This window comes from Amblyomma americanum, chromosome 2 (genome assembly GCF_052857255.1).
Source record: "Amblyomma americanum isolate KBUSLIRL-KWMA chromosome 2, ASM5285725v1, whole genome shotgun sequence".
NCBI lineage: Eukaryota > Metazoa > Arthropoda > Arachnida > Ixodida > Ixodidae > Amblyomma > Amblyomma americanum.
Genome location: NC_135498.1, coordinates 50,205,273 through 50,220,564, shown reverse-complemented (window position 1 = coordinate 50,220,564; position 15,292 = coordinate 50,205,273). Strand labels below are relative to the sequence as shown.

The 15,292-nt window shown below is 46.6% G+C and overlaps 2 protein-coding genes across 2 annotated transcripts in view; one reads left to right on the top strand and one right to left on the bottom strand.

Moving 5' to 3' along the window:
* Nucleotides 1–3,780: 3,780 nt before the first annotated feature.
* Nucleotides 3,781–8,854, bottom strand: LOC144121193 (inhibitor of Bruton tyrosine kinase). The gene has a single exon (XM_077654264.1). The coding sequence runs from the start codon at nucleotides 8,481–8,483 to the stop codon at nucleotides 4,926–4,928; it is 3,558 nt and encodes a 1,185-aa protein (XP_077510390.1). The 5' UTR covers nucleotides 8,484–8,854; the 3' UTR covers nucleotides 3,781–4,925.
* A 4,391-nt stretch (nucleotides 8,855–13,245) lies between these two features.
* LOC144121191 (BCAS3 microtubule associated cell migration factor-like) overlaps nucleotides 13,246–15,292 on the top strand; it is a 38,296-nt gene continuing 36,249 nt past the window's right edge. The window contains exons 1-2 of the mRNA XM_077654263.1: nucleotides 13,246–13,447; nucleotides 14,105–14,159. Of these exons, the coding sequence (XP_077510389.1) occupies nucleotides 13,377–13,447; nucleotides 14,105–14,159 (126 nt within the window). The 5' untranslated portion in view covers nucleotides 13,246–13,376. The remainder of the gene's footprint in view (nucleotides 13,448–14,104; nucleotides 14,160–15,292) is intronic.

The following is a 15,292-nucleotide window of genomic DNA, read 5'->3' as shown; positions in this document are numbered from 1 at the left end:
AAATTTCTTTGAAATAAATGCATCTTTCGCGCCCGGACAAGCGGCAACAAAGCCATGAGATGCCGAACTATCAGATTTTGCTAACAAAAAAAAAAATGATAGAGTTCTCCTCAGTGTCCCTTTAAAGGGCGGTAGTCGGCTACCAATGAATGAATGAATGAATGAATGAACTGAGATACTTTCTGCCTCAGGTCAAGCAACTGGCATCAATGACTATGGCTAAATATACGCTTAAACAAACTGCCACTCAATGGTTTCTATGTGCTGATTCTGTTTTCATTAAACACAGAAGGCAGATTTCTATCAGCGTACTTTATGTGGCCACGGAATAAAAGAAGGATTATTCTTAAAAATGGTATGTTGAAAAAACTGAAGTATTGTTATTGTGCTGCTGCAAAAAAAATTAAAATAACCTGTAAATTGTGGGGTTTAACGTCCCGCTGCTGCACGTGATATTTTAGGAGCCGTAGAGGAGAGCTCCGGATTAATTTAGGCCACTTGACGTTCTTTAACGTGCGCTGATATCGCACAGCACACGGGTGCCTTTTGCGTTTCGCCTTCACCGAAATGCGACCCTGTGTATGCTTCAAGAAATGTGTGATCCTTGAGGGCGCACATAGTTCCAGCACTTCCACCACTCTTGGTCGCCTTGATTTTTGTGCATTATAACCGTGTCAAAATAAGGCCCGTTTAAATGCGTCTCATATTCCGAAAGGAACCGAAACTGGTCTCTGTTCTACAGTGGATTTGAAAGCACTGTGATCGGTCCCCTGGCCATAAACTCCAACAGTCAACGAACTACGTGCTTTACTTTGTTGAAGGATGCCTGAAAGAACGCTCATTGCTGTTATTCTCAAATGGCCAACTTTCAAGTGAAATCGAAAATCTGGTGCTTGACAATTTATAAATTTTTGTGAGTGATTTCTAGGTAGCCTCAAACGTCTGCAAGCATTGGTTTCATTCTCGCTTTGCTTCGCAAGCCAATTCTTGGTGCAAAGCAACAATAAGTTTGCATAGTCTTCAGTGAAGGATAAAGGGATACACAGAGAGAGCTCTCGAATGAAAAAGCAGCTTTGGGGCAGCATATTTGATCCGCCAGCACACTAAAAGGAAATTGGAAGAAAGAAAATGGCGGTCCATTTGCGTAGTTAGGCCAAATGCGAATTTGGCGTGCTAGCACTGTGTGACCATTGTTTCGCATTGTTTATTTTGGTTCTTCTCTATTATTCATGATATTGCTATGGTGGTGTATCAAGTGTATTTTGTGTTTGTCTGAATGACATGGATGAAGCCCCGTAGATACACGACAAAATGTTTATTGCCGCCATTCTGTGCATGCGTATCAATCATCGGCGGTGTTGTGAGCGGAAAAGCAGGTGGCCCACCTTCCATCTAGGTCACGTGACCTTGTGACGCCATCACAACCTGCCAGGTGTATACACACACACACACACACCTGGGCAGGTTTCCACCTGCCCCAAGCAGGCTTCAGTCAGACAAAACATCGCCTACGTTGGTGAGTATGAGTGATAGTGCTATCGCACTAAAAAGCAGATGGAGAAGAGCAAAAAGCATTTAAGCAAAAGAAAAAATTCACAGGGACACCTAATTACATTGTGTTGGCAGTGCGATAGCTTCGATAATTAGAAGCTGTTGATGCCTAATGACGTCACTTCTCTCCTGCCAATGGGAATTATTCGGTCTAGCTCGTGACGTCACTTTCGTCCAGCCATGGAGGAATTTTATGATCGACAACGTATTTTGGCCCCATGAGGCTTCTAATGCTATCGCATTAATAAGTAAAAAATAAACTGCAGTCCTGGAACTTTTGGGTAGACATTTTAAGGGGTGATACAAAAACAGTTCATAGTTTTTTCTAAAAGTTCACTGCCTAGCACAGTGGTGGGCAAACAGCGGCTCACCCCCCCTTCTTTCATTTTTGCCTCTAAAGACAGCTGAAATTCAAGGCGGTTGCTTCACGAATGAGTGGGGAATCGCAATGCAGAAGCACCGTGAGCAATCGCTGGTCTAGGAGATAAGTACGCAAAACGTTCAATGCATGCCGCTGATGCAATGAGCTGGGGAAGGGAAACAAAATACACTTCACTGTCAGTGGCACTGCGGTTTCTTCTTTTCAGATCTCATACTAACATCCAGAACTCGTCTCCAGTGCTTAATTCAATAAATTTTTTACTTTACCGAACCAACGCCCCATTAACCCTTTAATATAGAATTTTTTTCGCATGCCCTCGTGACGACTATCGCACATTTTCCTTGCACACAGGCCTCTAAACGCGGCGCCAGAGTTAGAATACTTTATTTGCAGACTAATTAAATACCCAGCAGGTTATTATGGAGATTGCAGGGCAATAGGACATTGGAAGATACGTACAGTGCTCTGTGTTGGCCCATGGGTTTGGGAAGTTTGGATAGGACGGGTCGGAACGCATCTGAAAAGTAATCGAGCTCGACAGAGGTGTGGGTTCAGCTGAATTTTTCGAAGGATGTGGGTAATGGAGAGATTCGGGTCCAGGGGAAGGAGGTGCCTGCTGAGGTTCACGCAAATGAGGCAGTGTTGCATGAATTGCTCCTTTTAGAAGAGGGCTCGTCACTGGAGGGTGGACTTGGCCAGGGAATCGCAAGTGCCCGGTGTAGAGTACCACGGACGAGCTGATGTACCAGCACATTGCCTGTAATCCTGACGTGGACAGGTTACAACGAGGGGCAAAAGGGGGTCGAGGGCGTCATAGTGCATATAGAGGGTGTGGGATTGGAGGTCACTAAGCACGGCCACCTTTTCATGACCCTCCAGAAAACTTTTTTTTTTCTGGGTGTTAAAGATCCCCAGGTGGTCGAAATTATTCCGGAGCCCTCCACTACGGCATCTCTTCCTTCCCTTCTTCTTTCACTCCCTCCTTTATCACTTCCCTCACTGTGCATTCAGGTGTCCTACGATATACGAGACAGATACTACGCCATTTCTTTTCGCCCAAAACCAATTATTGTTATTCTGGGCTGTGGGGGAGCTTAATCCTCAACTCTTTCCTCTACTACGAGCACAGCTGAGTGCCCAATATGGCAGCGCCCGTTCACATCTTTTTTAAAAGGTTTGTATATATGGTGTAAAAGGGGGAGGAGAGGAACTGGATGCATGAGATGATGGCATGAGCAGTCGGTACAAGATTAAGGGTGATGGTGGAGGGAGGGAGGGATGTGCATGGTCCTGCTGTGTGGGTTGGTGGGGGTGGGGTTTTGCAGCTGCAACGCACAGCTGCTCCGGTATGGTGGTACGGACAGGGTGGCATCCGTGTAAGCAGTGGTGTGGGCGGCACCAGGGTAATAATAGCCTCAACACCAAGAGGCAACGAATGCCACTGAGAGTTATCACATAAAGCCAGAATACAAGATGACTGAAATGTCTTTTAGTTACCGAGAGCAAGAAAGGGCCTAGCTCAAGTTCGGTATAGAGGAATCACTCGGCTTATAGTGGTCTTGCGCCCACACCACATCTTTTGCCCAGCAACCCTAGGGGGCACAGCAATCTTGAATGTTTCTGGATATACCTTGAATTTCGCTGCAAAAACCTGCAAATGCAAGTTCTAAAATTGGTGAAATACTGACCCCGACAAAGCTTAAACAGAGTGGATACTACAATGAAGCTATAAAAGCCTCTGTACTATAGTAGGATACAACATAAAAAAAATGGCTGTAGCTAACATTGGGCCACGGTCTGCAGGGTTCTGAATTACTCCGCTAAAGCAATTACAACAGTAAACAAAATCAGCTTTTTAATGTTTGAATTTATTAAACAAGCTGCATAAAAAAAAAAATCTAATGCTTGAAGCATAAAATGCTTGCAAGTCATGTTCCACGTTTTGAAGGAGGAAATATGAGGAATCCAAGGCAAACTTCATTGTGAAACTGTGTTGTACATCTAGGTCTAATCTCCGAAGGCTGTGTGTGCACTATGACAGATGCTGCAGGGAAGGGCTCTGGATTTATTTTCAACACATGGAGCTCAACCTGCGGTGACACTTCACAACACATGGGCACTTTTACAATGTCATTAAAATGTGCCCAACACATCCAGGATTTAATCGCATGAATACATCACAATGTTGTGCGCAGAAAAACTAAACATCTCTTCATTCCTGGAAAGCTGTCAGAGCCATACCAAAACGCTTCCAAGAGAGAGAGACTGAGAGAGAAAACAAATTAACTGCCACACCACTGCAACACCAAATCCAGTCTCGGAAAGCCGATGACAGCTCTCACGTGCTTGATTGAATCTTTTTGCTTCGTACAGAGAAACTAGGGTGGTGGATGTGAGGGTGTGTGCAAGACACAGAAAACATTTACTAAAATGACCCCTGTCTAGCTCCTGCTCATCAGTGCAAGGTTGTTTAGGGTCCACCTTCAAGACAGTGAGCAAGTGATGAGACAGTGGCCCAAGAAGGGGTCGTTCTTTTCAGGCAAAAGGTGGCCATGGACTGCAACCTCCATGACAGAGTGAATCCATGGAGAAGCGCAGTTGAGGCAACTCGAACAGCAAACAGCTTAGCTGACAGCACACATAACACAGTCAGTTGCCTTTACAGTACATCAGATGGCATTGAAGCAGTATAAGAAAAGAAGTGGCACCATAAGCTCCATGTTACCATGCACCTTTATAGTTTCTCCGAGTCCAGGCACAATCCACACATAAAATGTCTCATACTTCATAAAGCTTCATCAACAAAACAATGAAAAAAAAGCAATTATTTAGTCCCTCACAAAAGTTTGTTAAAGAAGATTTAAGCGCTTTAGAAGGTTGCAGTGTTGCCTACGCAGACTCAGCCACACAATTTCCACAAGAACAGCCTATCCACAGTTCATTTTTTGTATAACCCACATCTCTATCTTTGAAACCTTTGCACCATAAAAAGTCAGTGATGCTTCTTCCAGACAGGAGCAGCATATGCTTCTGGCAAGACCCTGCAAGCCGTTATCCTTTCCTCTGGGTTGTCTTCAGCATTGTAAAACTTCAGCAGCTCTTCAATTGCTTTGTCTTCCACGTTTATGACATGAAGCGATTTTGGCTTCACCTTCTCAAGGTTTTGTACTTTTTGCTCTTCAAACCTGAGTATGTCGATCATCCTCGGCACCTCAGCAGGTGGCGAAGATGTAGACGGAAAACTGTTATGCACCACTGCCTCGTTTAAGCCTGTGCTTGGAGGTGACGAAGCCTGGACTGCCTGCGATGTGTTCTGAAACCACGGGCAGTTGTTGGACGGTGGAGGTGTCTTAGGTGCAAGTATGTTCATAGGAGTTGTGCTTTTCATTTGCTTGCGTTGTTTCTGGGACAGTTTCACCATTGGACGCACAGCTTCGGCGTGCTTGCAATCTTTTAGCGACTTGGGCCCATCTTTCTCGGCCATGACTTCCTTGAGGCTTGGGAATGTGAATGACGATACTGGTGGCGGAGAGGCAGCGCCTTCAGAGTATGTTCTCGCCTTTCTTTCTGGTGCCTTAATGGGAACACTTCCCTCGCTCGACAACCGCTGACATTGTTTCGGCAACACGGACTGCTTTGCTGCTGCACTTGCAGGTTCTTTTGCACAATCCCCAGAACCAGAGAGAGGCACCGGAGCCTCCTCCACAGGCTTTGTGGACAACGCAGGAAGTCCGACGGGTGCAGAGGATTCCGATGTCTTCCTCGGAGTACTTTTTCGTCTAGGTTTGCTTCTTGTGTCAGGGGTGTTAGTGACTGTAAACTCCGCATGATCAAACAAAGGCCCATAATCTTCCTGGATCCTCTCAATGTCCGTCTTGCTGGGACCACTCATGTACGGTGTTATGACTCGCCTTGACATGGCTGGTATCATTTCCTTGTAGCAGGAGGCAAGGTCCTCAGCGGCATCATCACTGAGAGAATCCAAGGAACATTCCAGTACTGCGGGAAGGTTGATGCACATGAATTGCACACACAGTGTTTTCAGCTGGTCAGCATTATACATACAGGCCACCTCCAAGAGGTCGGACACATTTTTCAAGGTCATCAGATCACCAAGCGTTGCCTCACACATCTGTTTCAGACGAGTCGCCAAAAGCTGGTCAGCACAGACAAGCACTTGACAGAGAAATTCAATGTCCCTGGAGTGCTTCAGCCTGGACACATCATCCGTGTACAGAAACTCCAGGATAACTTCGAGCACCTTTGATGTTATGGGAAGAGACAGCTGGCTGCTTGAAAACTCTGCCCAGCCAAATGAAAGCATGCTGTTGAAGTACTCCAACCTGGCCACCAGGATGCAGCGATGGCAAGGAAAGCTCACCTTGTCACTGGACACCAAAGTGACATCACATAAGGTTTCAAACTTGTTCCTGAAGAAACGGTACTTGGTGATTGGTGGCACAGTTCCTAGAGTCACGCTGTTGTTTTTTACGCTTGCTTTGCTGAGACAGTCTCTCAGAGACTGAACTCCAAGCTTCTTGCAAGCATCTTGCACCTCTTTCAAAAAAGCAGTCGTGATTCTTTTTCCAAGACTGTATTTGTTTGACAGTCCAACAACAACACGCATGCTGTCACTTTCCAGAATGTTGCAGCTGTTGGTGTAGATAAAGCAAAGAACCTCTTCAAATGCCTTCACAGTTACATTTTCAATGACGTATACACCAGATGGCTCTACCTCACTTGCCACCTTCTGAAAATACTCGCTGCGGGAGGCAAGAACATAACGGTGCAGAGGGTATGAGTTGCCTTTCACTTTGACGACAATGTCGTGCACGGCATCTCCACAGTCAGCAGACTCCAGCAGCTGCATCATGTGGCTCTGGAATTCAGAGTATGTTACGTTTGGTTCATAAAGAAGCCCCACTTTGGGGTTACTCTGGAGCACAGCAAAACTTTCTCCACCACAGCTGCAGGTTATTTTTGTTGCCCTGTTAACAGAGTGCAACCTCTTCAGGTTCACATGCTCACACTCTTTCCATTCTAGAAGTTTCACCAGACTGCAGGCATTAGTAGACGGTGGCAAGGCTGTCTTCTTTGACTGAGGGCTGCTTTCAGGTACCTTCTTTGCATCTTTTTTTGGAACCAGCGTTCCCAGGTACCCTTCACCACTCTTTGAGACAAGCACCATGTTCCTCGAGCTCAGGCAGATGTCCACTATTGTAGGCTGCAGGTGAGTATTGAAGAGACAGCGCGTGAGAGCAAGGCTCGACGACTGCCAAAGGTAGACCTTTCCAGACTTGGTCAGCATCGCCACTTTAAGTGAATGCTTCTCTCCTTCGCCACCACCGACACTTTCTACAGAGTCATCAATCTGACCGCCGACAACACAGAGCTGTTTGATTTCGAGTTGCTTGGAGGCTATTTTGCGGCACTTGTACTCCTGGCATACATATATGTCGCCCCTTGTTGTCGCACAGACAACAGCACCATCAGAAGACACTACATGGCTGAATCTAATGTCAGGATGGCTAAGTGTAGAGATCTGCCTCGGCGTAGTCTGCAGCCTGTCTCCTTTCGGGTGTCCGAGCTGTCCAGCATTGAGGCCGAAAGTGTAGATACCGTCTTCTGTGTAGATGACACTGTGATACTTTGCAGCACAGACTCCAACTGCTTTTTTTTCCTTGAGAAATTTGATCGAGATGGGCCTAGGGGACAGCACCTGGGGAGGTGGTGGGATGAGACCCAGCTGGTGGTAGGTGTTCAAGCCGCAAGTTAGCACTTGCCCGTCTTCCATAAGCAGAACTGTGTGGTCTTGCCCCGAGGCTATGTCCGTGCACCTTCCTTTGGCTACCTTAGACAGCGGAAGCTGCGTCACGCTCAACGTCGTTTTTTCGGAGTTTAGGCCGAGACGACCCCCGAGTCCGTGTCCGCAAACGTAAACGTCGCCGGCATTCGTCAGGAAAACCGAGTGAAACTTCTGCATTTCGACTTTCTGGACGGAGATGCCATCCCGGCGAAACGATTCGAGGACCTCGGGGTCTTTAGGGGACTGTTCGCTCGCCAGACCAAGCGTAAAGTTTTTGTTGGAACCCCATACATACACCTCGCACGGATCCGACGGAGCGTACTCGATGTAGGGGAGCCTGTCCCGAACTGCCAGGTCTACGGGCGTCAGGCCTTCGAAGTCGAAAGTGCCAATGTTTGCGCCGTGCTGAAGGAGGACCTTGGCGCAGTGCAGCTGGCCGTAGAACACCGCCCGGTGCAAGGCCGTCCACCCGGATTCGCGGTCGCGAGCGTCCACATCTGCGTGACATTGCTCGAGCAGCCATCTGACAAGCTCGACCTTCCCCAGCGATGAGGCTAGCTGTAGCGCCGTGCGACCAATCGGGTCGGTGACGGACCAGAAGTTGTGGCAGAGGTAGCGACAGTACGTCTGGATCTCGGGAACTGTCCCCTTCGTTATGGAGGCAAGGACAAGATCGGCATGCGCGGACGACTTGCACCTTGCGGTGCAGTCGGGGGCAAACTGCAGCAGGCTGGCGCTATCCATGGCCGTTTCCTGCGCTCCGCGACAGCTGTCCGAAGAGAAGCGGCTTGACAGGCAGTGGACGAGGGGGGCTTTATGCAGGCGAGCGATCACTGCACAACGTTCATCGTCCTACAAGTCCCCCCCACCACACACGGCTCCCATAACTGTCGAACACTACGTGGCTACTCCATGTTCAGCGGTTCGGCCGAGACGACGAGCAGGCAAGAAGAAAGCTGCTGGCAGCCGGGAGCAGGCATCACACCACCCAAAGTAGACATGACGGCTATCTCCGAAGCTTCTGCATACAGTGCACACTAGCAGTTTTTGCTTCCGCCAGCGACGTAGGCGAAGAAAGCAAAAAAAACGCAACGACAAAACACGCTCACCCCAACCAACACCCTCTCAATGCTAAGGCCTCTCCACCGGCCGCGTGACGTCACGCCAAGGGACCGTGCAGGCCCCGCGCTCCGCGATTTCAGCGCGCCGCGCCCGTCTGCACTATTCGGGTACTGCCGTACGTAGCTGCCTTATAAGTGATTCCTTCATTTTCATTTTTGTCGTTGCTGCAGAAAAGAAATTCGCTAGTTTGTGCGCGCCTTAGGCTATCATTTTATCTGCTTTATATATTTTTTTTATTGCAGAACACCTTATTGTCAAGAAAGTTCGAGCTGCTAATACAGTTTTTTATAATAAACAATTTAGCATACGGCCGCCAATTTCGCATTATTGGTCATTATAATAAAAAATTGATTAGTTAATTTCAATTAATCATCTAATTATTAGGTTCTATCACGTACATGATGTCTGCCGTGCGGTAAAATCCATCCGCACAGACCGCACATGCGTATATCTAGTTGTTAAAGTAGAAGTTCGTGAACATTGAAAAAAAAAACACCGTCTACTGCGCATTGTGTTAGTTTTATTCTGTATTGTGTTTTGCTTAAAGCTTTCACACACAGCAATAATGACACTCACAATAATGTTGCGCTGTTGAGTATTTGTACAGCTAATCTGACCCTTACAATAAAAAACGACGAGACACCAGCAATGAAGTGTGCGCAAAGCATTTTTATTGCTTGGGAATAAAACTTACTTCTTCTTAAGCGTTGCTGCTTTCCGGGCTGCGGCCTTCTGCTGCGCATTGTCTTGTATGGCATCATTTCTTAGTTTGCAAAAGTTGTTTAGAACAACGTTGGTTGCAACGCGTACTACCAAGCGCAGGAGAGTTTGTGCAGTGTGGCCATTTTCACATGTCTCAATGTCGTGTTCGTCCAGGAGGGAAATCGTCTGTGAAATCACGACACCACGTTGATTTCTACAGGAGAGAAAATCTTCCGCGGTTGCTCCAAAAGACAACTTCTCTGCAACTAGTTTAGTCATCAGTACCATGTGAACTGTGCATGGCTGGGGAAACTTCAGCCCTCCTCTCGACAGGTTAGCTATCATGGCAGTATTTTCCGCTTCGATCTCTCGATTTTCAATCACCAATGTGCTGAAGCAAGCAGAACATGAAAGCTTCTTTAAAGCAGCATGAGCAGCGTATCCTGCAATGTAGACAATAGCATCCATGTCAGAGTGGGCGTGTGTAATATCGTCGTCGCTGACAGCCACAGAAAAGTTGCATGGGACAAGATCCTCACTTACGTCTTCAAACTCTGTTTCCTCGCGTGGAAATGTCAAAAGTTTTTGAAGACGAAGCTTCTTCTCACATTCGTAGAGCTGACGCACGGAAATGTGGTACTGTGATCCTGCCAGCTGGCGGTAACGGCCGAACCGGTCTTCTAGCGCATCCGTCTGAAATTTGCCCAGCAGTACGTACGTGAAGTGAAGTTCTTCTAAGCAGTAGCGCGAGAGTTCTACCAGAGAATAGCATGTCAGTCGCAAAGCACTGTGAGTCTCTTTCGTCAGCGAGCCACTGGTGATGTTTATTCTTGCCCAAGCGTCCAACCAGTCCACAACGCCGCTCAGGAAAGCTAACTGTGTGTCATCAACAGACCTTACAGGGTCTTGCATGCTGTCCCTTAGCCTCTGGCCTTTGCAAGGGGTCTTAACATTGACTATTTGCCACCATGTGAGGATAACGTCAATGAAAAGAGCAGTCGACTCAGCTTGAGGAATCTTGAACGCGGAACCATGTGTCCTGAGGGCATTTGAAACAAACTGATTAATGACGTCGAGAGCGAGCTTTACATTTTGCCGCTCCATTGAGGTTGGATTCACGGCTTTTGCGTTCAGTCTGTAAGCAGCCTTCACAAGCGACGTCTTCTCTGAAGAATAAAGCTGCCGCACAGCTGCGAAAGAAGCAGCTTTCATACGAGGAGGCCCTTCGGGCATTGCTCCACTCAAGTCCATTTCAGGGAAATAGAGGCATGTTCCAGGGTTTTTCTGGTTAATCCAATTGTTCCTAATGCACTTCAAGAGATGCACAGGATCGACCACGTAGAAAAGAGGGCGAGCGTTATCGGCTGGATGGGGATAGACAATGCTCACCTGAGGACTTGTAGCAAATAACGACATCATCTTGCGGTTCAGAGCATTGTTGTCCGTTATCACAGCGATAATTTTGAGCCCCATTTTCTCAACATTAATGATTATGTTCTTAGCATGCTCGTGCAAAATTTCTGCGCTCAGTTTGCTCACAGGTAATATGTGAATGACGTCCTTGTTTGCAGAAAGGAGTGATTGTACCATGAACACATGGGCTGTTGTTGCTGGTTCCGTTGAATGAACCGACGATCCTACTATTGTGCCCCCTTTGTAGTCGAAGTATGGTTTTATGTGGATCTCATCGATCATCAGGGTCACTGTCTTCTCGTGGTCTTTCATTGATTTGACTCGTTCTCGGATGTAGGAGAGACAGTGCGGTTGATTTTGCTCCACAAGAGGGTCAGCTTTGTAATTTGAGCAAACACGGCGCAGTGTGGAAGGATGGGGCAGAATGATTCTTGATGCAGCTCTTGTGAAGTGATATGCGTGAGGAGAAATTGAATTCAAAATACTGGCGAATACCAGCAGCTCTGCGCTATACACATGCTGTTTCGCGAGGAGAAGCTCTATCTGCTCAACCAGAAATTTCAGCAAAGAAGACTGTTCTTTCGTCGTATCACTGTCCTCAATGAGGTCTGCAAGCAGTGAACCGACAAACTGCAATACTTTAGTATGTTTCGACTCTTTCGTCACCTCAGGTATATTATGCAAGCCTATCTCGAGTTCTTCTAGCAGCAAGGACAGGCTGGAGGTGTCGCATACTTGAGCTGGCAGAATCCTGCCTGAAGGAAGCGACAGAAGCTTCACTCCATTCAAGAAAACAGAAAGTGACAGATCAGGGAGAACTACCAAGGCGCATTTCACATTAGGTGAAGGATCATTCTCGATGAGAAGGAACCTAACGCACTGCTCATCGACAGAAACGGTCCAGAATTTCGTGTTGCAGATTCCAGGCAACTTAGATTTGAACTCCTCGTAAGATGAAACTTTGTTTCTTTTCTGTTCAAGCTCATTAGACTGAAGTGACTTCCTCATAGCCTCCTGCAAAGCAGCGTTTTCCCTTCTTGCTTTTTTCGTCTCTGGCGATTCACTCCGTCCAGGCGTTGAGGACAAGTATTTTGGGCAGTTTGGAAAAACAGAAGGCGCAGCATCAATCTTCAACTGTAGCCTGTCACGCTTCACCTCTATTATTTTCCCTGTCAGTTCATCTTGGTGTGACAACGTCGTAATGAAGTCGCCTGCGTGGAAGTGCAGTTCACACACCTGCACGAGAAAATGAAGCAAGGCCATTCGCCATGACTCTCCATTGCCTAAAACACTAAGTAAAAAGAGTCTGAATAGTGAACAGCTTTTACATATTTACACAGCTTTTACACAAGCCTTATGCACATCCACAGAACTAAATGCTTCCTGGACAATTCATACATAAGTGTAAGAAGTGATATCATTGCCTACAAAGACAGCATGCCTTTCCGGGAGCGACAGCTCACAACTAAGATAATTACCAGCGCCTATTAAGCAATATTTCAGAGTCTTACCCTCGAATGCTCTGTAGGTGTGAAATCCTTCCGTGGAATGGCTCGCAACCAGGCTTTTCTTCGTACTTCGTCTCTTGGGAAGCAATAAACACGTACTTTGGGACCATTCTGGTAGTTCCCGCGGCACCCGGGAACACAGCACCGGCCCATGTTTCACGAAGTTGCACTCGCTACACGGCAGGCAATCAGTTTCCCATTCGTGCGCTAGCACAGGTACGCACGCCACACAAGAAACGGCCACACGAACCAGACACAGCCGTGCGAGGAGCGAACGGAAATGCACCCAACGCCAGGCTGAAAGACTCAAGCAGCAGCTAGACGCTCACTGCAAGACTGCGTTCGTGTCTGTGCTTGCCCGGGCAAGCGCGAGCACATCGAGGGAGACAACCGAGCGGAGCGGAGCCGCGCTTGGTGAGCAGCCTGACCGGACACTTGGCGTGACGTAGCGCGTGTGGAAAGGAGGGCCTGGAGAGGCCTGAAGAAAGTATTTAGAGGGTGTTGCCCCAACACGATCGCAAGGTGCGCACGCAAGCGTCCTTCGTCCGATAATTCTGACAAAAGATAGTGGCGCTACATAACGTACAAAATATTAAATAATAAATAAATGTTTTGTATTTATTAACAAAATATATTATAATACAATTACTTAAATAATAAATTTATTAATAAAAAATACATATCTATTTATTGTTAAACTAGTTGAAGTTGTTGCTAAACGGTCTCCTTCAAGCCTACACAGTTTTGGGGGTCTGCACATGACGTCAGGCTTCAGCTGATGTTTGTAAACATGATGGAGACATCTGTCCGGACGGTCATTTGATATTTCTTCTGAATTTGTGTGAACCACTAGCCAGTCGTATGCCAAAATTGGATCTCATTTGCCAGCGACATGGCAGCGGAGTCTCACAGGCGAGGTGTCAAGCCATCTGGCCTTGTGGTGCGACCACAGGCCGTGATCAAGTAGGTGCCCGGAGAACAATACACCAAAATACGCAGTACCCAATCTTGACACTGAAATCAGCCGATCGCGCGCTCCTGTTCACCGCGATCTGATATGATCATCCATTCCCGAGCCTGTTTTTGTTTCGGTGGCGCAGAGGCGAGGCTTGAAGAAAGCCTTGGAGCCTTGCATTCTGCACGCTGCTCTCTCGGGCTCACTTTGTCTGCTCACCGTTTATGCAACATCCGGTAATGCCTAACCCTAATAAAGTATGAATCACTGGTCGGGTAAATTAGAGGCCGCTCCGCCTTCTTGGCGGTAACGCCGTGTTCAAGCGTGCGCAAAGAGCCGCGTACGAAGTTCTATGCGTGCGCGCGTGTTGAAACCGCGGTCGCGTTGTGTTGTTTCCGGGGTGCCATTCAAACGAGAGCTTGACCTTCGTTTGCATGCATGGTCTGCGCCCCAACAACAAAGGCACTTTCTTCCTTTTGTGCGCTTGCCGTGAGCAGTGCAGAGATGCAACGGTTTTGGAGAAAATGTCTGTTTCTCGACCAATAAAATACCAGCCGAGCGATTGTTTCGTCGCGCACGTTGGAGTCGCTTAGTCACCCCTAGTAACACAACTTGGTCCTGCTGAGCCAGCTAATTTAAATAATGCTTGACCATTTGCTTTGCAGTGACAAGTCCTACATGGGCAGTGTTGTTGCTCTGATCAATGAAGTCATTCCTCAAGTAAGTAAACACGAATAAAAGTCTCGCTTTGAGCGCGTTAATGAGTAGTAGCAAATAAAAAAAAAGTGCAGTAAATTGCGACATGCATCGCTCCGCGTTTCGCATATCGACGTCTGGTGTTGCGATACTTCTGCGTTTTTTTTTTTTTTGGGGGGGGGGGGGGGTGCTGCGTGAAAGCCTTGCCTCGGGAACATCTGCACTTGAATACAACAGCATGACAGTAATTATTAACGGCTTTTTATACTGCTCTAATGTTTTTCATCTTGCTCACAGTTTATTTTCGGTTATAAGAAACTGGTAAAGGTTTCATTGCCTAAATAGTAAAACATGCTGGTGGAAACAGCTGCATGAAATATTTTTAAAAACACATTAAAGCTTCATAAAGGCATGTGCAGATGAATGTGTGTGCCAAAGTACGAATTCTGGAAATCAGTAGGAAAGAGGTGTTTTTGAGTAGTTGTTACCCATTAATAGGAGTACTTTCCAAAGGTGACAAGCCTTCACTTAATCAGGGCAGTGTTGCGTTTTCACTTGTTGATCTACCTGCATTTATCGGTGTGTGTTCACTTAATGATAAATGCAAGTGCACTTATCAGTAAACACATGCTTCATTTATAATTTGCATAGGCTGTCAGTTGTGCGTTTCTTGCGCATTGTTAGAAGGGCACAAAGAGTCCATGCTATAGCTTTTTATTTTGTAAAGATAACAATTGGTAGCCCAATTGAGAGGCCTATCACAAATAGACTTCTAGTTAGTGGAGATCAGCACTCATTATACGTATTTCATTTTTACATGTACTGCAGTAACAGAAAAAAAGATTTTTTTTTAGTTCATTGCATTTATTGCAGTGTTTTTTGAAAATTTTCATTGCCATCCTGTATGTAGGATAAATGTTTCATAGTGTATTGGTTTTGTTGTGCACTTCCCAAAAGTAGAAAACGGCAGAAAAAATTTGCTGTTGTGTGCAGAAGAAAGGTTTGTGGCCTTGTTAAATTGATATCAAGACAAAATTACAAAATACTCCAGTAATTAACATGAGACATTTCATTTTGTTTTTGCCTACAATTTAGCACGAGATTTGCTGAAGTTGCTAGAGTTAAGTGCCTAACCTCTCACTTCATCATCGTTTACC

Coding starts and splice junctions, on each gene's coding strand:
- LOC144121193 (XM_077654264.1), bottom strand. CDS start 8,483: ATGGATAGCGCCAGCCTGCTGCAGTTTGCCCCCGACTGCACCGCAAGG.